A 25916-nucleotide genomic window follows, 5' to 3' on the forward strand; every position below is an offset into this window, starting at 1 on the left:
CTTGAAATCAAGGCAATTTAAAGGTAAAAAAAGCGTAGGTGGGAGAGCAATATTTGGGGAATATTTTTTTTTGCGCTTCTGTGAAGGTACTAGCCTCAAAACATAGCTTTAGCCTGAGCCGTAGAGCAGTTTTACTTTAAAGGCTTTATTTTTTTAATTTATTTTAACATTTGCATGGGGAAGTTTTTCAGAACACGTACTGTAATAAACCTTGAATTCCAGCTGTTCTAGTGTTCTGGATGACTTTTTGTTTCTTTTGGATGAAGAAGATTGTTTTACAGTAACTGTCCGTATTTTTCTCTTTTATTGGTACACATTTTGCACATACTTATACACCAACTTTTGTGTGGCTTTTTGTTCTTTACACAATCATGTATTTTATTTTCTTTTTAATCATGTAAACATGAGGGTTCTGTGGGATTTAATTATTCATGTATTGCATGTGTCCATTTAGATATATCCAGCATCTTGTAGTCAAGCAATATGAAATTATATATGAAATTATTTTACTATAATTTCTCAATCTCGCTTTCATTTACCCAATGGAGGAAAAACAACTGTTCTGCAAAATTTCTTTTATACACAAATGAGCCTTCTTCTGAAAAAATGTGTTTAAGATATAACGAGTGATGGGAAGATACACAAGCCAAAGCAGGACAGAGGGGGAAAAAAAAAAAAAAAATAATCTTAACAATCTCAGCTATTGATGAAGACCTGCTGGATAACATTCAGATTGATTATTCATCCTAGTAACTACTTTTTCCTTTTTGTTTATCCATTTCACTTAATGATTTTCTGTGTATTGTTACAGACATCTCAACAGTGAGCATGCGCTGGATGATAGAAGTACAGCCCAATGTAGAGTACAAATGCAGGTTGTACAGCAGTTAGAGCTACAGGTAAAATAAAATTTATTTTGATATTACCTCAGTATTAATCAAATCCAATTCTCGACAGCAATAAAAAATGAGTTCTGCTTTTCCCCCTATGATTGAAAACCAGCTTTCAAAACCTCCTTGTAGTAGTTTTAAAAACCGTCAAAAGAAACTGCAGCTTCATTTCCTCTTTTCTAAACCGTAACTCGAAAAGAAATAGGAAACTTAAACAGGCTGACTGATTGGAAATCCATCAGTATGTATCTAATGCTTTTTATGCTCACCCGGGGGGGCGGAGGGGGGTGAGTGGAATATGGTCCCCTTCGTTTAGAGCTGTTGATACAGGGGAAATGGTTGATGATTATTTCAAAACGCTGCATGACCTGGCTTGTTTGGTGGTCTCTCATATACTAACACTCTCCATGTATTCTTCTTCTTCTTATTATTATTACTATTATTTTTTGCCATTTGTAGCAAATGAGTTTTTTTAAAAGTGCCAAAAGGGGGTAAATTGGAACATATTGAATGCGATGCAAAGGTATGACCTGTTTGTGTAACTGCCTTTCCAAATGCTTTTTAGTCCTTCCTGTCTCCCTGCACCTCGCTGCTCTGGCTGGGCAGCTTCAACAGTGTGTCTGTGTGTAGGCAAGAGGTTAGCAAAGAAGGGGAAATTAAAACAATGTTGTACATTATATAGTTACCAGCTATTGAAAAACCTATTTTGTATGCAAGACAGCAGCGTAGAGATATATGGAAAGCCTTGGGCTAAGTACAGAAGATAATTACATTTGGAATTTTACTGAGTTAAGTCATTTATAGCTTCAAATAGTTGGAGAGAAAAATCAGCAAAAACACACTTAAACTTCTTGTTGTTACTTTTCAAGATAAGCATTTAAAAAAATGTCTTTTATCTCCTTATCTTACAAATTACCCTTTTTCTTTCATAGATATTTCCTAAATTTTCCTTTCAGGAACACACTGGTCATGACATTCTTTCACTATTAGCTGAAGCAATATAAACTATTTTAATACAAGTTTTATAAAAATCAAACTACCAGTCTTGCAGAAAACGTTATGAGAAATGGTCTGTTATTTTAACAAGTTTCTCAGGAATTAGAAAAAAAAAAAAAACAACCTGCAGTCTTCCTGGTAAGCTGAGATAGCAGATGATCTTTTACCAGGATGCAGTAATGTTGAGGCTGAAGGTAGAGGGAGATTCTTCAGTTGCAGTCAGCTTGAAAAGCATTAATCCAGCACTCCTGCAGTCACTGGGAATGGCTGTGCCTGGAACTACGGGAGGATGCCCTTCGTTAACAGTTGGGCAGGACAGAAGTGATACTCGGTTAGCACCTCTCCATAAGCCTTAGACAATATTTTCAAAAGATTTATCAGCGGTGCGTTCTAGTAATTGTTGTAAGTGACTAACAGCCTCACACCCCTTCGGTGCTGGGGAGTATCTCTTAGCTTAGAGTCGTTGCATTGGAAGGCAGCATAACGTCCCTGAGACAAGAACATAATTTCAAAGTGGTGTGAGGGCCAAAAAGTGCTGGATTTGTTTTTAACAACCATACTAGCACAGTAGATAGAATGAACTGGAGGCTTAATTTAGACAGAGATGTTGATAACAGTGAAACCATCTATGCATTGGCCAGCAAGGATAGGTGGAGGAGGAGGAGGATGGTCTTGCTTCTGAAATGCACCTGTAACTCCCTTCTTCTGCCTTTCCTTTCATCCTATGTATCAGTCCTCTGATACTTAAAAAAGAAAAATCTGCCTAAACAAGTGCAAGGATTTGTCCTCCAGTGCCTAGTTTGCCTGGCTGCGATGTGTTTTTGCACAGAACCATAACAAAACAAAAGCGCGACCCAGAAGCAGAGTTTTCCATGGCATGGTCTGCAGCGCCTGACGTGTTGTTGCATTAAGACCAAGACCAGCTAAGACCATTGACTTGATGCTCCTGCAGTGGAGCAGTTACCAACAGAGTGGCGACTCTTTTGAGTTTTGTGAGCGAGATAGGAGAGGGACCCGTAGCCTTTCCCACTTGGCCCACAGCGCTCAGCACTGACGAGAAGCTTTTCCTTCTTGGAAAGCACAATGGAGCTGTGAAGTATCACATGCTGTTTAGGGTCCTACACCATGGCAAGATCTAAATGCCGCACCATTTCATGCATGTACAGCCACATCAAGGCAGGAGTAGAATTTAACAAATTCATTGCGAGGGATGCGTTTCAGGTTTTGGGTGTGATGAACCCAAACACAAGCTTTTCTTTTTTTTCTTTATGCTCTTACTTATTTTACGCGCAATAGTTTTATCAGTATCGTAGACAGAGATAAGTGTAATGTCTTTTAAAGAAAGTAATTTTTAAATTAACTTTTTGAAAAAAACAGGTCAGTTTTGTGTTTGATTGCAAATGCCCCTTTGCAGAAGTATCTCGAAGCTTTTTTCCACCACAGACATACTTAAAATATCACAGACAAGGTAGAGACCTTCTCGTTTTTCACTTTGTTTAAACCATCTTGACATGATCATTTGTTGCCATTATAAATAGTGAGAATTGGGCTGCTGGGTAAAACACAAACACAGGAACATATCCTTATCCTTAGCTAGTTCTTAGCTGGAATAGGACATCCATTTTGCGGCACCACCTTTAAGTGGAAAAACATTTTGGGACAGCAACAAGGCTATGATAAGTTTAAAAAGTGTCTCCTAGTGGGGGAAAATGAAGAAAGCTGGTCATTTTCAGTGTAGTGAAAACCCTGCTTGGGCCTGTTTTCCTAAAGCATCCATTGACACTCTTGAAAAGTGGATCCTAAACCTTTCTAGTGCACAGCCTAACTAGACTTGTAACAGGAGGGAAGAGGCTGTGTCTTGGTTGTCTCTTGGATTGCCCATGACTGGCTTCCTTCACCTTTGTTGTTGGTCTGTCTAAAATCCTGCTGCTGAAGTGATCTCCCCTTCCTGTTGATGTCGCCATGTTGCTCCTGTTGAATGCCTTCACTGGGTTTCCATTTTCACATTCCTGCTCCTTGCCATTATTTTCTGTCTGTTTTTCTTCCTGTCCAGTTTCTGTGCCTCATGCCTTCTCTTTTCTTGCTCCTTGATCACCAGACTCCCACACTGCCCCCTTGCCCTTGAGCGCTTTCTGGCATGTGTCTTGGTGTCCAAGTTTGCAAAGCATGTACCTTGCTTTGGATATGTTTTCTGTTGAACCACAGTTAGACACCTCCATTGTGGTCATACCCCACTGAGGAGAGGGAAACCTCACAAAATCAGGCTTATCATGAAGAACTGGGTGGCCATCTGAAAATTCCCACTGTGAAGAGCTTTCCAAATGGATATAGGAAAAAAGAACAAGGCTTCAGCTGGGGCTGTATTATAGCCCTCAGACCCCCTGTACAGAGCAGATCCTTTCCTACATGGCAGAACGGTCCTTGTCCAAGAAAACTATCAGTAATCAAGAGCGTTTTCCTGCATGTCTACTAATAATCCCCACTTCTGGACCATTTGCACTCCAGGGAGTGCCACCAGTGAGAATATGCTCCCATCAGTGGCCAAGCAAGCCCTTGTGGCTTCTTTTACATGACCCCTCTGACCGGAGAGGCTACTAGTGACATTCTAGTTTTAGATCACTACTGTTTCCTGACCTGAGGGAAAAACAGTTTAAAGAAATTCCTCAGATTTTTTTACTTCTCTTCAGTGCTTTGAAACTGAGAGACCTCTATTTTTCATAATTTAAACTCCTGCCTAACCGGGTGAGTGTTCAAATTCCTAGACTATGACAAAATGCTAGCGTGTGTCTGCCTGAAATGTCGAGAGGATCTTTAATAACCTCCGTCCACCAGGAACGGCGTTAAAAGCATTGCTCAGATGATGAGTGAAAACACTCCCAACAAGGACCCTGGCCCTTCAGAGGGAGGTGCCCCGCTCCGTTTTGCCGAGGGGGCCCGCAGGAAGCGTGCAGGGTGTGCCCGATGTGCCCGGGTGCCTTTCCCTCCTGCCTCCGCGCTGGTGCAGGCAGGAAGCTTTCAGGTGCCTGCCTTTTATTTATTTTGGCTAGAAGATGTTGTTCTTCTGCAGTAGCCTGCAGACCAAGATTTAATGCACAGATGACCCCGCCAAGCAGCCCGTGTGCCCAGCGACTGCTACGAACGAGAGATTGCACAGCAGAGCTGTGCCGAGAGTCCACCTGTTTCTCGGGTGTGATTTGTTTCGTGTGAAGCACAGTGGCTGAGGGGTGAGACCTCTCCTTTCTCTGAAGAGGTCCTCAGAGGACCCTCAGAGGGAGACGTTTCTGCTGCAGCGCTAAGATAAGAGCCCGGTGCTGCCCTTTGGCTCTTCTGTGAAGTCCAGCGCAGATCTGGTGATGAGATTGCAGGAGGTCTGCCGTAGGTGTCAGGTTTTCTTTCTTGCCATTGAGGGGTTTGACCAAGAAAAGAGCAGCCCTTTGAAAAGCCCAGTGATTTTGCTTTTTCACTTCCAGAGCACACAGTGGTGACACCGTTCTTTTTCCTTTATTTCATTCCTGTCTTGGAAACCCATGTGCCAAGTTTTGTTCCATCATGACGCCTTTTTGGCACGGTCAGAAACCCCTTGCCTTGTGAAGAGCACGACAACCTTGACTGTAAGGTTATGAGTGGGGATTTATGAACAAATCTTCTTTTAGATACACTTAGCCCAACTTCACTGCTACAAACAGATGATGGTGATAAGGTGGGCAGGTTGTTTAAAGTTTTGCTGAAATGTGAGCACAGTTCTCCTGGCACCAGGAATCTGGCTTGTCTAAAGCAAAAACTCAACTCTGCAAAAATTGTCATTTGTAAGAACCTCATCCAAGTCCTGTGGGAAACAGGAGCCTTTATGTTGGGCATGTAGGCTAACACCCCTTTTTCATTAGTATTATTTCTTAATATCTTTCCACTGTATTTTTTTTTGAAGAGAAGCTGGAAAAAGTCCTATTGGCACATACAAAAAATTTCTCATTTCCAAAAATAATGAGATCTAGTGTCTGTCCAGTACATTCAAATGCGTTGGGAAGCTCTCCTGGCCAAGGATGCGTCTGGTGTGATCCCAAGACTCTAGGCTTGTCCTGGTGCAGATCTCAACCAAAAAATGCAAGAGGCATCCAGAGCTGGAGCTTTGCCTCAACTCTTGGGCACGATGTGACTGAGGAGAAGGGGCGAAAGCATTGGTCCTGTGGCGATGGGGGCTCTGGAACGGTTCCTGACGCCGTTAGCCTTTCCCACCCTGCTGCCCTCAAGTGTATGCCAAAGGGATGCCGGCAACTCCAGCTGCTGCTCCTGCCCCACACCTGGGTGCTCCTGCTCAGGGTCCCAGCCTGGCAGCCCGTGGTGACCAGCCGAGGGGCTGTGCCACGTTCTCAAGTCAAAGCAGGGCGTTTTATCAAGCCAAAGCTGCCCACCGTGCCTGGCGCAGGTGCCTCGTGTGGTTTAACCACCGCCGTCTGGGCGCTCACTGCACGTGCCACGAAGCCTGTCCGTGCCGTGAAAGCCACAGCCCATCTGTGCCGCTTGTTTTCTGGTCTGCAAGGAGGCAAACGGCCCTGGGAGCCGCCACCTCGCTCGCTCTCTGCTGCACCTCCTGAGCTGGAGTGGGGCTGGTTAATAAACATGATTCACTGTTGTCTTTTAGCTGTCAGGGCTGGAGTGAAGCTCTCGGTGCCGGCAGGTCTAGCTCTTCTCACTCGAGGGCTAATGCATTTTGCTTTGGGAAGCAGTGACACCCAGCACCATGCGCTAGCTTTACCTCACCAATAGACCATATACAATTTCCAAACTACTCAGCAATAAAACTCTTCTGTCTCGTGATTCGGTGCCAGCTGTTTCATTAAGAATAAGCAGTGGCTGGGGTTTATTCGTACAAGTAACAGGATTTTTATTTTTTTTCCCCCCGCCCTCTTTCAGCTCGCAAAAGATAAAGAGCGCCTGCAAGCCATGATGACACACCTGCACGTGAAGTCAACTGAACCAAAAGCCACCCCTCAGCCCGTAAGTACCGAACTGTGCCGACAGCAGATGAAACCTCACACCAAACCTCTCTTTCCCATTCCCCCTCCGAGCACGTGGTGCGAAGCGTGGCCCGCGTCGGAGCCGGTCACGGCACAGCTTCGCAGGAGACACCACCACGGGTACCCGGGTTTCATCATCTCCCTCTCTTCAGGGAGTTTGAAAGAAGTTTTGCTCCAGAGCTGATGCATTGGGCCTTCTTCTGGCCTCACGTACTAACCTGGAAGTCTCTTTGCATCAGTCTGACGTGCATGAAATCTTAGGAAGTGTTAGGAAGAAGATGTAATTAAATTATATTTGGGGTGTTTATTTTGCTTTCTCCTTGTCTGACAGACATTTACAGTAGAAGAGACTCTAGCTGCACATTTTGATGATAATCGTGGTTAGCCAGTATCAGGTTTTACACTGTTGAAACTGAGAAGGGAAACCTTCTGCGCCCCAGATTGCCCCTTAAAAAAGGGATTGCAGGGGAAGCAAGTGCCTTCACAGCCCAAGAAAACTCCCAGGTACCCCCAAACCCAGGGAAATCCACTGACTCCTTCCCCGACCAAAATGACTGTTGTTTTCTTCCAACCTCGTAATGCTGAAAATGTTCCTCAGAGCTTCCAATGATTATTCAAAATGGAGAGAGTGCTTTGCTTCTTGATTTTAAGATTTGTAAGATTTAAAGGTACACTGGCTTTATTTGATTTTGCTTTGAGTCATTGTGTGAAAATTAATTGAGCGTTGACAATCTATAGTTAGTACTAGCAATTTTAATCAATATGCAATGATGCAGCATAATGACAAAGTATTGGTTTATCTGTTTTGACTGATTTTTTTTCTATAAATAAAGCAAACACACACCCATATATGTGTGATTTATGGTGATAGAAATAAAAAGGAGTCAGACTATTAACCCAGCAAATATGGTAGCCTGCCAAGATGCAGTTGGTAGACAAAATTAATGTCTGAAACAGAACACATTACAGAGATAGAGAACATAAAATCATTAAACACTTCGCGCACCCATTTTTACTAGAAAAGGATTTCTCAGTTTCCATGTAGTTGGAAATAAATGGCTGCAGAAGTGCATAGGGAGGCTACTAGACAGAAAATTGCAGGCTATTCAGCAACACTGGAGCAGATGTCAAAGTCCATGGGAGATTTTGGTGCCTTCTTGGAGGGAGTTGAGTGGTAGGTATGAACCCTTCCATTTAAGCTGTTGAGATGCCTAAAATTGCTTGATCCGGTGGATACCAGCCCTCTAGAGTAGACACTACTTGCAGTGTCTATAAAAATAGCATTCTTCTAGTTGCTCACATCCATCTCAGCCTGAATGCAAATGCTTCAGCGCATTGTTGGCAAAGTATGTAGACCCAACAGAATGGGGAGCAGGTTTGGTTTCTATAGCTCTTACTGGATTAAAAATTAAAACAGCGGAATAATCTGGGAGTCTCAAAGCACTCTGCCTTGAGGCCTTTCATAACAGCGGTGCCCCTCAGGAGGAAGGATTAAAAACTAAAGGGAGGAAATCATAAGAAGGCGAGCAGCGTTTGGCAAGGCAGCTCGCGATCGATGCTCCGCCGCGGAGGGCAGGAAGCTTTCGCGGGTGTTGTAGGCTACGGAGATACCAGGCGGTGTCACCATGAAGATTAGTGTTAACAGCTAATAAACAGGGAAAAGCAGTGGGGGAAGAAAAAAAAAAAAGAGAGAGAACACAGGGGGAAAAGGGCTGTCTTGATTAGTATTAAAAATGTTTTACATTCTGGAAAATTATAGCTTTGTTGGGGACCTCCTACTAAATTTATTTTTAACTGCTCTATTGAAAATTCTGTACCACTAGTCAACATTATCTCTCAGTTGCTCAGCACAGTGTTTCTTTATTAAAAGAAATAGGCATGAATATTTTTGACTGAAAAATTAATAGCTTTTGAATTCATACACAGCAGGTTTTCTTTTGCAAAGAAGTCCAATATCGCTGCACAGCACTTCTATAACCATTTATTTAGAGTCCAAGTCAAACCTTTGACAGCTAGAGCAGTGTTACAAGCCAACATAAAGAACTCCAAGATGTAAACCAACAATAGGCAGTCTGTGTGAGGTTTGCCATTGTCAAATACATAGATTGTTTGGATTAGTTTATGTAAATGTACTGTTGTATTACCCTTTGGAAAAAAAAAGATCACATTTGTGTATGAAAAGTGGTTTCGTTCACAGGCAGCATTATAAATTCCTTATCCTTTAACTTACATGTTAGAAGTAAAAATTGGTGCCTGACAGGCCTATATTGTGTGGCGCACTGTTGTTGGATTGAAACGGCCTTCTTTTCATTTATTGAAATATAGAAAAATTTATTATAGATACCATCTGATAAATCAGAAATTATTAAAATATGTATAGGTGAAGCATTTGAAAATTAATTATAAAATGTAGAAGTACAGTGTTTTGCATAAATTGTGCGTTCCTAGTGGAAAAAATACACAGGCATCGCATAGGCTGCGCTAGACCCTGGTCCTTTTAACTCAGTGGGATAGGACTTTGGTAAAAAGATCTGATGACCATTATTGCAGTGCAAAGTATTCTTTACATCCAGTAATTAATTTTTTTTTTTTTTTTTTGCCAGCATAGCTAATGCAAGGTGTACATTAGAATTAATATATTACAGTACATTGGTGATTTTAAAGGAAAGAGCGGCGGCGAATCCAAATGTAGCGGTGAAGCGGGATTTAAAATTACAACCCTTTCATGGCTGAGGTGGTGGTTTTATTCTGCTTAAAGGATCTTAATGCTTGTTTTTAAACTACTTTGTTTCTGGCAGTTTAGACTGGTGACTGAGTGTCTGTGTTAACCACGTGATGTTGGTCATCCACACTGACCATTGGTACCGTCTTTTTTTTTTCTTTTGGACTTCAGGCATTAGCTGAATGGGTGGTTTTGGACCAGCTGGACCAGAGCCAAGTTCTTGGTGGTTGTGCACCAACTCAAAACTCACCCAGCTTCGGGGAAGGGTTTCTTGTCCAATCTAGCCGTGTCCATCCATCACGTCACATCCATCACCTTAGGGTGGCTTTAGCTCCTTGCAATAGTCTTGACCTTGGGAAGGGCGGTGAAGTGGCCCCTGCATTTCGCTCCACCACTCCACCAAGGCATCTGCTCCATAAAGCTCTTCTGTCCTAAGAAAGCTGATGAGACTTAAGCACGTTCTTACGTGGCGTGGTGGTGGATGGCCTGAATCGTTGGCAGATAGGTATGTATGCAGGAAGGTCGCTGTTGATGACTTCCCCTGCGCCTGGAGAAGTGACCGGGCAGGCAGGGGGTTGGCTGGGGAGGGGGAGCACAGCGGGAGCTGGGGCAGTGCTTAGTGCCACCTTTAAAAATGACCCACTTCCTAATTAAAATGCCCAACGGTGTGTGGGAGTATCTCACAGCTTAACACTTGGAGCAGGCAAAGTTGTTCCTGTTGCTGCTACATGTGTTGTTCTGATGAGACGAAAGGGCCCGAATAAAGCGAGAACAAAGCTATCAATGAAGGAATATGATGTAACATATTTTTGTAAGGTGAGTTTTTTTCAAGATAAAAAAAAAAAACACGCACCACCAAAGTCAGAACAACAGTTTCTCCAGAGTTGTCATTCTGGTTTTGCTATTAAGATACCTTCCCCTGCGTGCTGCTTTCATTGGTGTTAGTGAGCAGCATAAGAAGTTGAAATGGAAATGCACTTTCTTCGGGGGGATTAACTTGTGTCGAAGTTCATAGGAAGGGAAGGAAAAGGAAAAAGCATCAACCAACAAGTAATTCTGCATGTTAGGTGCTATAACTGTCTTTTTAAAATAGACAGAAAACTTTAAAAGAAACTTTTGGCACTTTAAATAAAATGCACTGTTAGATATCCCTTCTCTAATGTATTTTTTTTACCCGAACCATAGCAGTTACGATTGTTTTGAAATACTGTTTTTAGCAACTGTAATAACAAAGCATTAAAAAAAAAAATAGTCTTTTAACTGTTGAGGTAATGACTGAGCATTTTAGCTGCTGTAGCCGTACTTTATAGTTTGAAAAAATAACGATACACAGCAATAAAGAGAGATTCTCAAGCACAACAAAAGCTGTTTTTATATACTGGTTTTCATTAAGTCTCACTCCTCAGCTTCGGTTTCCTTCGTATTCCTGCCAATAACAACACCTGCTAAGTGATTGCTGCCTGCCAGGCTCTGCATCTCAAACACTGATGGGTCCAGGCTGAGGCGGGAGAGGAAGACACAGCATTTAACAAAGTTCTAGACCCAGCTCTCTGTCCCACCTCGGTGTCAGGAGAAGAAATCTCTGCTCCAGAGTGTTTAAGTCCCAGGAACTCGGTGCAGGTAAATCCTCAGCTCCATTTGGGACCAGAGTGGCAGCATCCATCGCAGAGGAGTCCCTGCCCTGCGGCAGTGGGTATGGCCCCACCGTGACACTTAGAAATATCTACTTTTTTTTTCTTTTAAAAGAGTTTCACGGGCTTTTTTTATGTGCAGCCACTATTGTCATGTAAAATGTTTACACAAAAAGAAATCGGACTGAGCCCTAATGGGAGCACCACTTACTGGAAATCTGTTTTACAGGGTGAAGGAGAGGGTTACCACTCTGCCTTGTTTATATCTAAGGAGAAAAAAAAAAAGAAAATGACTCAGTCTTCACCTTTAATAGGAAGACATGACTATTTCTTGAAAGGGAAGGTTAATAGTAAAATCTTAAGCAGGATATTGAACGCTGAAACAATTATGGCATTTGTGATGAAGTTAAAACAGTATGAGGAACTGTTCTCAAAAACCAAAACTGAAGCGCCCAACAAGGTTCAGTAATTGAATTTGCAGAATTTTAGGATCTAAAACTTGGGGTGTTTCATGGTTTCTCTGTTGTTTTCCTTTTTCCTTCTTGCTTTTGGGGGTTTTTTGTTGGTGTTTTTTTTTAAGGCTGGAGGAAATCCTCCCTCCCTCCCATCCCCAGTACAAACATTACAAAAACATTTAACTCTTTTGTGCAAGGGCTCTGCTCTCCGACATACTTGGAGAGTGCCATGCATTGTGCCTTACTGCTGTGCAAGAGTTCTCACTCGTTTAACTCTTGGGTTCTTGGGTTCCCTCCCCTCTGACTGCAGTGATACCTCATCCAAAAAATTATGGTATGTAGGAAACAAGCCATGTACAAAATACCAGCGCGGACAACTTTTCTAATCATAGTAACTTGTTTTTAAATAGAAAATGTGAACAGGGAGAAACCGTGTTGAGTTTCCATCAGGAAAAGAAACCCTCCCAGCCCAGTCCCTTCCTGCATAATCTCTGCCCTGCATGATCATCCACGGGCACTTTTGCGTTTCTAATTGATGCCAATATTAAGATTTAATAGTTTACCATTCGGATTAATATTTCAAGATGGCAACAAAACCAACACCATTCATAATTTGTTATTCTGCTCTAATTCACGACCAATTTTTCAGCCTTCGCGCTACAGATGCAACAAAGAAAGCAGCAGTGAAGGTCTGCGGAGGGAGCGCAGCCCTTTCCTCCCTTACCCTAGCTCGTGTTTTGGTAACGGCATCGGCAGGGACCCGACCCTGGCTGGAAGAAGAGAGTGTGTCATCAAATAAAACACGGAAAAAGGAAAAACTTCGCTAGCCATCGACAAGGTCGTGTTTCATTAACTTGTTGGTTCAGGCTCGCGAATGGTCGTCGGAGGTGAAACGCGGCAGACTCGCTGCGTTCCAGCTTTTTGTTCTCTCTTTCCTCACAGACTGCAGTCATGTTTAATTTGGAAACTGGGCTCCTTTGGCAAATTAGCAATTAGAACAATTTTGTGGGAATATGTATATGTGTCATTAGTTTTCCTGCAAATTAATAGCGAGAGCAGAGGTCAGGCAGAAATTTTCCACTTGACTGCAGCTCCTCTGTTGAGATTTGGCACTTTGTTTTGGAACGGCCACAGCTGCTCAAAGCCACAGTCTTCCTTTAGGAACTGTCTTTTAATTAGTTTACCTCATAGCCATTATTACAAATATTACTGCCTCCCCTCCTTGAAATAAAATTACTGTTTCTACAAAATATTCCGGTGACATCTTGCACCACTGCACATTGATGGTGGGGTCACTCGGATGCAGCGTTTAATCATTAGATCACCTCCATAAGCATCTCCTAATTAGAGTCCTTACAATACAATTTTATCTGGTAATTAGCTGAGATTGGCTGCTTCCTCTGTAGCTTATTAGTGGCAGCCCAGCAGTGGGTGTGAATCACAGTGTCATTTGTCAAGCCTGTTAAAGCCCCCCCCTTTGCTCATCCTCTTCTCTGTTTATTCCTCGTTGCTACCTACGCTGAAAAACCTAAAGAAATTTAACTCGATTCAAATTCTTGAAGCAGGGAACGCTGACCTTTGTGGATCCTTTCTTGCGGTTCCCTAGTAGAAACAGATTAAATGTTAAGTTTTTACACACTAAAAAAGGAAGGGGACTCTTTTGAAATGGAGTAGCTGGAGCCGTAATGATGAAGCACGAGCAGTGATCTTTCCAACAGGAGGGCCCGGCTGCCGAGCTTGCGCTCGAGACGGGCGCTTAAAATTGATGCAGATTTGCTCGCAGTTATTGGGCTGTTAAAATGTCCATTTAGAAACTGAGATAAAATACAGTAGATTTAAGTTCATGGTGAGACCTGTCAATTGTACTATGATTATCATCACCGGTCCTTTTATCATATGTAATAGATGGATAGATGGATAACAGGGAGACATTACTATATACGTGTCCCTGATCAGCATCCCTAAATCATGCCGGTCAACAAACGGACCGGACCACTGGCATGTGATGGCAGTGCCCGGCGCTGCAGGGGTTTGAACAGGCGTGCTTGCCTCTGGGTCGCGTTGAGCAGTTCACGCTGGCGCGGGAGTCTCTGGGAAATCAATTCCCATATTTCACCGCCTTTCGCCATCCCTCGCTGGGTTCGCGCTCTCCAGCCTCGCTGCGGAGCGTTAAATAGTCCCTGCTGGAAGGCAACGTGTTGTTTGTGAGCACCTGTACAGAAGGATGGGTGTTTGCAGGTCTGTTTGTGGGCACCTGCATGGAGGATGGGTGTTTGCAGCTCTGTTTGTGGGCACCTGCACGGAGGATGGGTGTTTGCAGCTCTGTTTGTGGGCACCTGCACGGAGGATGGGTGTTTGCAGGTCTGTTTGTGAGCACCTGCACAGAGGATGGGGGTTCACAGGTCGGCTGCTCACCACCTCCTCTCCTCGGAGCAGCGTTTGAGCGGCGGATGCGCCGTCGCAGCCGTACAGCGCCGGGCGCTTGTGGCTGGGGCTTCTCTCGCCTTGCTGCGTCGCACCGTCGCGAGGGAAGAGCAATCACAGTTTATCTGTCGCTGAGCTGCGCCCTTTCTGCAGGCGATGGGCTTTTTGTGGTAGTATCTTTTCTGTAATGTTGGAGCGCTTTCTTTTCCACTACCTTTGTTTTGGATAAATCCTATTATTTTTATAAAGAGATGGTATTTGTGGCTGTTAATGCATATGAGGGATGCTAATGGGAGTTTTCTTATCTGGTTACTTTCATACAAGGAAAATTAATACGGTGCCTTATGGATAAACATGAGACGTTTGGGGACATAGCTGAGCAGTGCCCCTTCCCTTCATCTGAAGAGGTTTAAGGAATTTTAACCACGAACAAAAGTTGTAAAATTCTAGCCCTGTTAAATTCAGTAGGAATTTTGCTACCAGCTTCAATGGGGTCAGGATTTCACCAATATTATTTGCAAAATGGCCTAAGGGAAGGGAATGTGGAAGTAGTCAAAGAGCCCTTTTCTCAGTCGTCTTGTCTGATGTCGGAGTTAAGAGATCGGATTGTTTGTTTAAAATACTTCAGCAGGAGCGACCTATTGAGACGGAGCGTCGTCTTTCAAAGGACGTTGTAGGGCAAATAGAAAAGGGCCAGGGAGGAATGTGGATGCTGGTTATATAAATAGGGTTGGTGTATCGAAAACACTTGAGTTGGAGCTGGGTTTGATCCACAGTCCCAGAGGCAGTTGTGTTTTACAGCCTGCTGTGGCAAGCTGCCGTGTGCCCGGGCCGGGCTTTGCGCGGGTAACACCGATGCCTTCTGTCCTAGGAAGGAAAAAGAGTGGTGGCACTTCAGCTGGGCTGAGCGCTTGCAGTATTTCATGCAGTGTGATTAATTCAATTATTCCAGTGTTAACCTACTCTGGGCTTTGCTTTTAAAATGGATGAACAGAGGGAAGGAAAAAGAAAAGCCCAAATACTGAAGAGAGAGATTGCGTTTCTCCCTAGTACGTACGTCCCTAGGAAAGTCTTGCCTTTTATTTTAAGCCTGATGCCTTCAATGAAATATCCAAGAAGATTGATTAGAAGCCATGCATAATAATAGCATGGAAATAAGAGATGTGCAAGGTTTAGATTGTGAAACAATGGAGCTAAAGTAAAATATTATAATTATTTTGTACTGTGTGAGATCTTGGTTTAAGGGTTAGATAAAAATCCGCAATCTGTAGTTCTGACAGCAGGCTTACATTACTCTTTTTTTTTTTTTTTTTTAAATCTGTCTGGAAATGTATATATTTGTTTCCCTTTACTGGCTCCTAACGGAGATGTTACAACAGCACTTTGTGCCAAAGCACGTGCTGGGCTGCGTTGTCCACTTCGAACTGAGGAAGACCCCGTTACCGAGAATTTCCTCTGCCACTTTTAATTAGGCAGAAACGCCGTTTGTAACGAAATCCTCATCCTTCCCTCCGCAGCTGAATCTGGTATCGAGCGTCACGCTTTCCAAGACGGCATCCGAGGCGTCTCCGCAGAGCTTACCTCATACCCCCACCACCCCGACTGCGCCCATCACTCCCGTCACGCAGGGACCGTCGGTCATCACTACCACGAGCATGCACAACGTCGGACCCATCCGGAGGCGGTACTCGGATAAATACAACGTCCCCATTTCTTCAGGTAAAGGGGTTCTGGTGACACAGCCCCTGCGGTGGGGCGGCTTCGCTGTCGCCCGCAGCCTGGCAGCGGCGGGCTGGGATGATAACGGAACAACTGCTCTTATTTAGCAGATATTGCCCAGAACCAAGAATTTTATAAGAACGCAGAAGTTAGACCACCATTCACGTATGCATCTTTAATTAGACAGGTAAGCTGAGTTCCAACACAGGCGTTTGGATTAGGAAAAAATAAAAATCTCCCTGTATGTGCACACTCTGGATTAAATAGATTTTCAAACCTTTGGTATGTAAGCGTGCTCAAATGCTCAAACCTTTACTATAAGGGTTTTTAGAACTGCAATATATAACATAATTGCTTTTGATTAAGTATTACAATACGATGTGATTATTAGGAAATTCATTTCACACAACAGTGAAAATGAGCCTGTTTAAAGATGGCAAGTCAATTATCACAAGCTACAGTAATCTCTGATCCCTAGAATTAATCTGAGCTCTAAATAATTACTGAGCTTTAATCAGCTAGTGAAATGTTTTGCATTTCTCTTTGATTCTGCTTTATGAATGACTAATAAATTAATATTTCTGTAAGGAAACAGAAATAAAAACTCAAAACAATTAGATAATTCCATTTTGAATTTTGCCATTGAACTGTTAAATACAGCCATTAATCTTAGTTCATATTGTGAAAACCCTCCTTTGGATTTTTTGCTCCAGATCTCTTCTTTCTTTCATTCGTTCTTCCTTTCTTTCCTTTCTATGTTTCGTAAAGTAAAACTGTGAGTGTATTTTTTACGGGTGTGCTCGTAACTGATCTTGCAATCGCTTTGCTTCACAAGGCCATCCTCGAATCTCCAGAAAAACAGCTAACACTAAATGAAATCTACAACTGGTTCACGCGAATGTTTGCCTACTTCCGACGCAACGCCGCGACGTGGAAGGTAAGCCTTAGCCCGCCTGTGCCTCTCGCCTTTGATGTCTGACACGTACAGAATAGACATTGCTGATGACATACCAAATTGTAACGACATGTGGACATGAAAATTTAGATCGGCAGTTTTGACACACTCTGGGTGCCTTATCTGCAGGAACAATTTGATATTTGGCAGAAAAATTCTTCTGCCTTTGAAAACCACTAATTGAATCCCCATTATTGGCTTTTATATTCTGTGATTATGCCACGAGTTCCTCTGTGTGGTTGCTGCTAGCAGTGAAACTCAAGCCCTTCAGCTGGAATGTATTAGGGAAAAAAAAAAAAAAAAAAGAGGTAAAGTTATTGTGTCAGTAGAAGATATACTGTTTTTGTTTTTAGTTATGCAGACTGTAATCACAACAATCACTTTTTTTGCCTAGGATCTATAGATAAGTGGATTTCTTTCCTCAGTCAATTGACTCTCAACTACATGTGCAGATCTGTTATAAAGTTCCTCTTTTTTTTTTTTAAATCACACAGCGGAAGCTTATTGAACATAATACACAAGAAGCAAGCCTCACAATAAGAGTTGCGTTTAAGAAAAATAAACTTGATATTTGGCACTTTAATTTCCTACCATAACCATCTCAGATATTGTTAGATAAGAGGTCTGGGGAGTTAATTTTATTTTATATTTTGGGGGACACTCCTTCCCTTGTGTATACCATTATAATAGCCACACTGGCTTCTGAAGCTAGTGCGATTACAAATGAATGAATCAAATAATAGGATCTTGTATCACTATAAAAATTGCACTTTGAACCCCTCTGTTGCTCTCAAACAGCTTCAAATGACTGGGTAGGATGAATATGTCCCATACATGCTGTTTCATCAGCTCTTTCTGTTTTTTCCTGTCTCAGCCTGCATTTAGGATTAATTCCTTCAGAGGATGGATCTCAAAATAGTCCTTGGAAGTTAGCTTGGTTTTTAGTAAAATGTTTTGCTTTTAATTCAGATCCCAATGCGATTTTGTACATGTTCAACCTTGATCTAGAAGCTCTTAGATTCAGGAAGAGCCTCTGTACTAGCTGCTTTGATTCTTCACTGCAGTCGGAAAACGTGAGCGGTTTTTCACTTTGCAGCTTCCTTACTATCCAGAAAGGAAATTAACTTTCCCTGATTTAAGATCCTTTTAGACCTGCCTGTCTTTTGCTGCTGGAGTGGTTCCAGTCTGACTTTTCTGCAGCTGCAGGTGTGGGTGCTAAAGTAAAAATCCTATTGAATTCCAGCAGCAAAGGGAAGGGGAGTGGAAGAAGGCAGCAGGCAGCCCTGGCTGTATCTCTTGTGAGGCTGGTTTTAGGAATTAGCTTTGTGCACCATGTCAAATCCAGTCCCAGAAGCCACATGCACTTACAGCGTGCTTCTGCAGAGGAGGAGGAGAGAGGCTGAGCTGCAGACCCTCAGGCTTGCAGAAGGGCAAGGTGTGTCCCGGGGAGGCAGGTACCATTTGGACACCCCTCCTGGACACTTTGACCCTGTGCAGGTGTCCAGATCCTGCTTTGCTTACCCAGGAAAAAAAAATTCACCCCAAGTTCTGCCAGTGCTAGCAAAATCAGCAACCACTTGAAGTAATGGAGGTTTTGGTGCTGAAGACTGCTGAGATTTATGCCAGCCTTCAGGAACAGCAGGGATGGAAACGCGGCTCTGGATTGGCATGACGGGAAGCCCACGGGGCGCAGAACAAGCACAAGGGGCTAATTGCAGAATCAGAATAATTTGAATATATACGTGCTGATTTGTTCTCACCTTCAGCTAATGCTTAGGAGGCATTTGGGTCAGTGTTGCCCAAGTTAGGGTCAGGGTGTGGTGTGGGCAAGCTTCCCTGAGCCCTCTTTCAAAAACACAGAGGAGTGCAGGAATAAAGACCTTTAAAAAGTGAACCTCTCTCCCAAAATGCAGTACAGCAGAGCTTGAGCAGTTATTAAAATAACAAACCCTTTCATTTACTACATTCAAGCATGTTCAGGGTAATTTTTCTGCAAAAGTGGCTTGCATACAAATATTTTTAACAAGGTAAATATATAATCTTACAATAATAGCTCCTAATTTTTCTGTTAGGCTGATTGCTGGAGGAGCACTGTTCTGACAGGTCAGAGGCAATGTCTGTTTGCTTTTATTTTTTGGAGTAATTTGCTGGCACTGAGTCGCAGCCATGAGGCACAGGCTGCAGGTGTGGCTCCGAAATGTTGGGGTATTGTTCAAATAAAACTGTTAGTTAGCAAGTATCCAGAGGCAGGGGAAGCAAAACAGGTTTTTTCTGCCACGAATTCCTTAAGTAAGCGTTCACATGGAACATAGAAAGCGAGGGCAGCGCTTCATGGACATCTTGCAAATACTCAACTCGTCTGTCTCAGCGAGAGCCCGATCCAGCAGCCTTAACCATCAGTTGCACGTTGACTTCAAGAGAGCAAGAACAGACTGTAAAGTATTTCTCCGACATTAAATTTATTTAAAGAAGAACACACATCTTTCTGCTCAACCGTGTGTTTAGAGACTGTTTACAAACTCCGAGGGCTCACTTCGCTCAACTTTGCTCTGTGCGTTTGATCAACTGCTGTATGAACTACAAGATCAGCTTTCACTGGGGGAAATAGCGTTATTATTCTTACGTTTTGCTCCAGACTTGACAGTGTTCCCATTTTCACAGGAAACTGCCTGAGTTACCCAGATGTGGGCCGGCAGCCCTGTGTCGGGTTGCGCGAGTGCGGCACCCACCAGCATTGCTGAGCTGGCTCATTTCAGCCCGTGAGGTGTGGGGCGTTTGCATGTTTTTCCTCCACCTCAAAATCAGGGATTTTGCCAAAAAATTCAACACTAGCGAAATCTGGGAGAGGTGGGAAGGAATGAAAAATAACTGAAAAAATAAGAACGGAAGAAAGTAGGGGCAGAAAGAAGCAGCCCTCATGGACAGGTTGACTTTCTGCGCGATTTCTGCCTTGCTGAGAGGAGGAGCGTATTCAAGGTTTGTTTTTTCCACCAGTTCACAAGCAGATCAGTGTGAAACAGCCAAAGTGCCAGGATCGGGCACCTACAGCCAGAGGAAACACGTTTGCACTCAAGCATCTGCTGAGCAAAGGCAGCTGGAGCCCCAACTCTTCCCCTGTCCAGGGAACAGGAGTGTGGGGAGTGCTCTGGGGATGGCAGAGACATGGAAAAGTGGGAAAAGACTCTTAGCCTTTCCCTCCCAGGCACACACACCACTGCCTCTTAATTTACATGACAAATGCACTGTGCATACCCTTTGTTTGCACAGTGATTTAGACATTCATGATTAGAGCTCCCTTTCACCATCCAGACCCGATGTTCATTAAAAAAAAAAAAAAAAAAAGAGAGACAATGACGATGGAAGGAAAAGAAATTGTAGTCTCTTGGTTGCCTAGACCCAGGCCATGTGTTTGGCTGGCATTGTGCCTGCTAACGAGTCAACCAGATTGACTAAATCAATGGTGCCAGTGATGATGGATGGAGTTTGTTCGCCTGTGTATTTTCAGCAAATGGCTTCTTCTGTTCTCCCTGTTTACCGAGGCCCTTTCAGCGGCGCTGGGGACAAGCTCCATGTACAAATCCGAGTGGCTTTGTAGCAGGGTGTTTGCTCAGAAAACTCATAAACTGGGGAAGGAGCATGGCACTCCACTTGAGGAATAACAAGGCTCTGGGCACCGTTGCAGAGGAAGTAGGGACAGAAAAGCCACAGCTTGCTGTGACAAAGTGAGGTCTCTCGTTATGTCTGGCCTCAGCAAAGGTCGGAGCACGTCGGAGGGGTTGGCCGCGCTCATCCTCCCCGGCGCCGAGCTGCAGAGAGGACATCTGAGCATCGGATGCCATGAGCGCAGGTCCCTCTGGCTGATGAGCTGTGGGGATATTATCACTTTGTTTCGGAGAGCCCTCCTCATGTTCTCACTTGGCAGAGGCTCAGATCAGTCAGTACAGTAGCCTGCCAGAAATAGGAGCCAACTTCCATATAAGAGCAAGCCGTGGAGGCAGGAGTCGGTGCCGCGCCGGCCAGTGGGTGCTGCCGAGGCCCCGGTCCGTGCCGTGGGTGTGGAAGGAGGTTCAGCACCTGATTCCCATTAGCCCAGCTGTGGGAAACCACAGCAACACCAGCTCCAGTGCCTCTCTGCGAAACTGAGCCATCTGTACTTACATGAAATCCTTGCTGTTCTTTCTAACTGCTTTCTTTTCCAGGAGAGGACAAGTTTCTCTTTGCAGAGCGTCTATATTTGTTTTGAAAATGTTTAAGCGATGTTTCTCCTGTGTTCTGTATGAAATGTGCTGTATGATAACAACGTGAATGCTTAAAATGATGGCTGTTCTCCTTCACGCTGGGGATAATTGATAAGAATAACTTGAATTTCTAATCTTGGGTTTAAGCTTTTATATTTATTTTGTCTTTGCAAAAATAAGATGTAACGAGCCGGGGAAAGCAAGCGGGTGTGGGGAGGGGAAGGGGCTTAACGTTACGAAATGAGGACTGTCACGCTGACTGTGCTGCTGTTCTTGGACAATGATGAGCATTTTCTCATAGAAGGTTTTTGAATGTTTTCTCTTTTATACTTGCTGCAGAATGCAGTGCGTCATAATCTTAGTCTTCACAAGTGTTTTGTGCGAGTAGAAAACGTTAAAGGGGCAGTATGGACAGTGGATGAACTAGAGTTCCAAAAACGAAGGCCACAAAAGATCAGTGGGTATGTCCACCATGTTTGAACTTCTTAGCCTAGCTTGGATCATGCTTACAGTTTAACGTAGAGGCTTTTGGCTGCTAGCTGGTGTTAGACCAACCACAGGTGGTTTCGCATTGTTTCAGTTAAGGGAAACCAAGACAAACATCTCATCACTACTGTTTGTATGCCCACCAGTACCCTGACCCTGCTTGCTTGGTGTTTGTTGCATCACATGCTAGTAGCTTTTAGGTGGCAATGCATATTAACCCTCACAAACCATTTGCTTATGCTTATTGCATTTTATTTTCTTTTTCCTTTTCCCTGTATTTGATGTCTGTTCTGTCCCCGATCCCGTGTCCCTTTGTTTCCACTTCATCTCCTTTGCTGCTGCTCTTGTCCCAGGGTGCCATTCGCACCAACCTCTCACTGCATAAGTGCTTTATCAGAGTAGAGGATGAGTTTGGGTCCTTTTGGACTGTTGATGATGAAGAGTTTAAACGTGGCCGTCATATTCAACGAGGCCGTCCTCGAAAATACTGCCCTGATGAAAACTTTGGCGAGCTTGTTGCACAGTAAGAGCTTTTACTTGCTTTAATTTTTTTTTTCTGCTGTTGCTTTGCTTTGCATGATTTACCCATCTCATGTAGACTTGCATTTCACAAAATAGTGACATCACCTTTGCTGCTAAAGAAACTAAATTTTTGGTTGTTACGTGTGTTTCGTGTGTCCTACTCTGATAATCCAAATGCCCGTAGTAATAGCTCTACTATGACATGTTTGTTATAGCATTTGCTTATAGTGCAATGTAGACTAAAATAATTATCCATGCTAGTGCAGATAAGCTGCTGTAGACCTGTCAGGAAGACAGATATGTGCCAGGAAAGGCTTCAGATAAGTTTTAATTCTGATATTTTCCTTTGCTTTCAGTTGTATGCCTTTTTTTTGCAGCTCTTAATCAGAAATAGTGTAAGGTGCTTATAAGATAGAAACACTGAATTAACTTTAAAAAGTTTGAAAGTGCAGTAAGACCAGCTGCAAAGATTATAATCAACAGGCCATCCTGTGTCTTCAACAACCGTGCACAAATATTTCTGGGGTTCCCAAAGCAATTTTCTTTGACCTTTACTTGAAGGCCATCTCTCCACGACAACTGATCCTCTCTGGTCCCTGTGGGAAGGGCTCAGTTAAGACTCTTCTCACCATGATTTACTCCCACGTGAAAACAATACAAAAATAAAAATGTCCTGACAAAACTTTTTGGAGATTTTTTTGCATTGGCACTTTTTATCTAGTTTGTATTCAATGATTTTTTTAATGACTATTTTTTTCCCCTTTGGTGGAACCAGTGGTATTCAGATGCCCACTAAAGAGAGAGCAGATATGCTTGGCATTCATTTTCCTCAAATCCGGCCTGTTACGTAAACTTAAGATGACTAAAGTAAGGGTCCAAAATAGCACATCAGAATATTTCTTATTAAAATGGCCTTTAGGGCAGCATGTTGGTTTGCGTGGGCTGTACCGTTGCGCTGCCGTGCAGCAGTACCTGCTGTCGTGCCTCCATGCCCACAGCCCCAAACTTTTTGGGGCGATGGCGTAGGCAGTCACTCACCGGGACCACTCCCTGTTTGCCTGGCAGAAAATAATGTGGCTCAAATCCTCTCTCGTCACGGTCCCTCTGCTCCATCGCAAGGGACTCTGCTGCCAGCGATGCGGAGAATAAGTTGCATGAAGTCGTACTCAAAATGTGCCACGATGCTTTTGATCATAGCCTCCTCGTGATGGACCTTTACATGGTAACTGGCTCCCAGACAACGATGAATATTGGAGAATTTCTCCTGAACGCAGCTCAAATGAGCAGAGATGCCAAGATGTGCTACTGAGGCAGGGTAGTAGAACACATGGCGAGGTAACGTCGAGAGATAATGATGTTCCTTATTTAGTAAAGGCAAATACGATAACCGTAGCCTAAAACGCAGATATTTTCTTTAAATCAAAAAAAAAAAAAAAAAAAGAAACGAAAGAGAACTTGTGTGGAAAAGCAGTCTCAGCTCTAGTTTTCTGGTGTGGGAGGAAGCATTACGTGCTTGAAACGCTCGCGCAGAAGTTGGTTGCATTTAACTCTCCTTTTTATGTTTTTCTTATGCAGTAACCCTTCTCTTATTAAAAACATACAGACCAGCCACACCTACTGCACACCTCTCAATGCTGCTTTACAGGTAAGATTAATGACTGTAGCAAATATGCAACAGAGGCGTGTGTCTTCCCCACTCATTTCAAAATATATTAGCCTTGCTCTAATTAGATATTAAATTTTAATTCCGTTAAACTTTTTTCTTAAGTGCATAAAGCATCATAGTCCCTGGAGGCAAACACATATCAGGCTGCTTCAGCATTAGCTAGATGCTTAGCATTTTGAATATTGTGGCAAAAAAATTAAAAGTTCACTTATTAATATTTATCAGCAGTATCATAATTTCCATCCTCTTATTTCAGAATTTCACTTGAGGCAAAAATACCACAAGTGTAATTACTCTAGCACAGCTATTAATGTGCTGAATGATAGGATACTGCAGCACGTGACCTTCTATTGTTCATGGGTTTAAAGAGAAAGCAGATCATTTTTCCCCCTTTTCTTTTAAGGGCTATTTTTGCATATCTTCCCATTGTTGGTAAAAAATAAATGTCGCAATTCCTGTAGAAAAAAAAGAAACCAGATCATTTTTATTGGTTTAAACTGTACTGTAATTGTAAGACAAAAATTCTGTTTTTTCACGATACAGAAATACACAAAGTGTCGGTGCACAATTAATAACTTGCAACCTGAAAGTATGTGCATCTCCAGCCCTTTTTCATGTGCTGCGTATCAGGTTGGCTTTTTTTTTCTCCCCCTCTCTACAAATTCCTGAGTCTTACCTAAAAAACCCCGGGTAAAGTCAGTATTTGCTATATGAATGGAAGATCCAAATGCATTACCATGCCCTGAATTTGCAGGGGGAAAGTGTTTGTGTGGGGGCTCAAGCCTGTTCCATAGAGAGTGAATTAATCCAGGAGGAACACCGTGTGTGGTTGCACCCCGGTTGCTTGTTGAGGGTCACTTCTCAAGAAGTTCACTGACAGCCACGGATATTGACTTGGGCAACCATGTTTTGTGGAAGGTTTAGCAGACTTCTCTTCCCAGAACCAAGAAACAGATTATTAGGAGAAAAGCAATGTTCTGCATTTCTTCTAATTACATGAGTTTATGCAGTAACTTCTGAAAAGCAAATGAAAGCATGTTTAAATGAAGCAACTGTAAATACCATTCATTAGTAACTTATTTTCCCTTGAGTCTTGTGAAGTGTGATTTTTAAAGGCTGCTTTGTCTCTTGAATAGTATTAAGATTACAAGCACATTTTACATTCATGAGGCTGAAAGGCAAAAACGGAACGATCCTGCATTTCTTCACGTTGTTAACTATGTGACTAATTTCAATTAATATGCTTATCATATGGAACTGTTCGTGTTTTATTTCTGAAACACGTGTCGTTGTCGTCATCTCCATCCATTCTTGTCTTTTGTGATAACCTCCAAACTGTTTCCGTTTCCCACTTTTCCTGGAAGTGGCACGTACTCGTGCCCCCCCGTAGCATCATGTGAGCGGAGTTGATGGAGAGAAGAGCCTGGGCTGGGTTTGCTCCCACTCGGGTGACCCCTGTGGTCAGTGGGGGTGAGCAATACTCATTGCACTGAGACAGGTCCCTGTTTAGATGCAAAATACACCAGCAGGTTCCTCGCTCCTCTCCCCCTCCGTTGGATCTTGGGGGCCAAATCCTGGCGGGTGCTCGGGTGCTGTACAGGGTTTGGGTGAAGCCGTGCGCATGGCTGGTGCCGCGTGGGCAGTTCGGACCTCGCTCGGTCATAACCTTCCTCTTGGGACGCAAGGCCACTTTACCTGCCAGTGCCTGCGTTCCTACCTTCAGTCTAATTAATAATTAATGAGCAGCATTCCCCGGGTTTTTGCGGGTGTCTGCAAAGACCGGCTCTTCACACGTCCCCGCGAGTGCAGCGGCCGCCTCTCCGCCGGCGGGGGACAGTGGGGTGTGCTGTGTGCCAAGGGGTGCCAGGCTGTGTTCTGCTGCGGGGGTGGCAGAGCTGCCTCTCTCCTTCACCCAGACCCCCCCGACGTCCCCGATGTCTCTTTTCCCACGCAGCCAGGGAGAAGCCGCAGCTCTCCCCCAGCTCTGTCTGTGGAAGGTATGGGGACTCCAGTGCTCTCTTTTCCCAACAGGTCGCTGGGGGGTCCCAGAACACCCCCCTCCCTGTTATTATCTTTATAGCAGATACTCCTCTCGTGTCCCACCTCTCCCTCAGTAAATTGCTTTACTGTGATTACAAGTTATCACTGTGGGCGAAGAACTTGAGTCGTTCTTTTGCCAAGTGCAGGAAACGCGAAC

The 25916-nt window shown here is 43.5% G+C and overlaps 1 protein-coding gene across 5 annotated transcripts in view; it reads left to right on the top strand.

Moving 5' to 3' along the window:
- Positions 1 to 25916, top strand: part of FOXP1 (forkhead box P1) — a 385628-nt gene that overhangs the window by 351649 nt on the left and 8063 nt on the right. For 2 of the 5 annotated variants that reach the window (XM_086619317.1, XM_086619316.1), the window contains exons 11-17: positions 812 to 899; positions 6798 to 6881; positions 15651 to 15852; positions 15960 to 16039; positions 16688 to 16789; positions 21385 to 21506; positions 23629 to 23698. In XM_086619317.1, coding sequence (XP_086475443.1) covers positions 812 to 899; positions 6798 to 6881; positions 15651 to 15852; positions 15960 to 16039; positions 16688 to 16789; positions 21385 to 21506; positions 23629 to 23698 — 748 coding nt within the window. Of the gene's footprint in view, positions 1 to 811; positions 900 to 6797; positions 6882 to 15650; positions 15853 to 15959; positions 16040 to 16687; positions 16790 to 21384; positions 21507 to 23628; positions 23699 to 25677; positions 25717 to 25916 lie in introns of all 5 variants that reach the window. The other 3 variants (XM_086619319.1, XM_086619320.1, XM_086619318.1) reach the window with 2 other exon arrangements.

This window comes from Tauraco erythrolophus, chromosome 12 (assembly GCF_009769465.1).
Source record: "Tauraco erythrolophus isolate bTauEry1 chromosome 12, bTauEry1.pri, whole genome shotgun sequence".
Classification (NCBI taxonomy): domain Eukaryota; kingdom Metazoa; phylum Chordata; class Aves; order Musophagiformes; family Musophagidae; genus Tauraco; species Tauraco erythrolophus.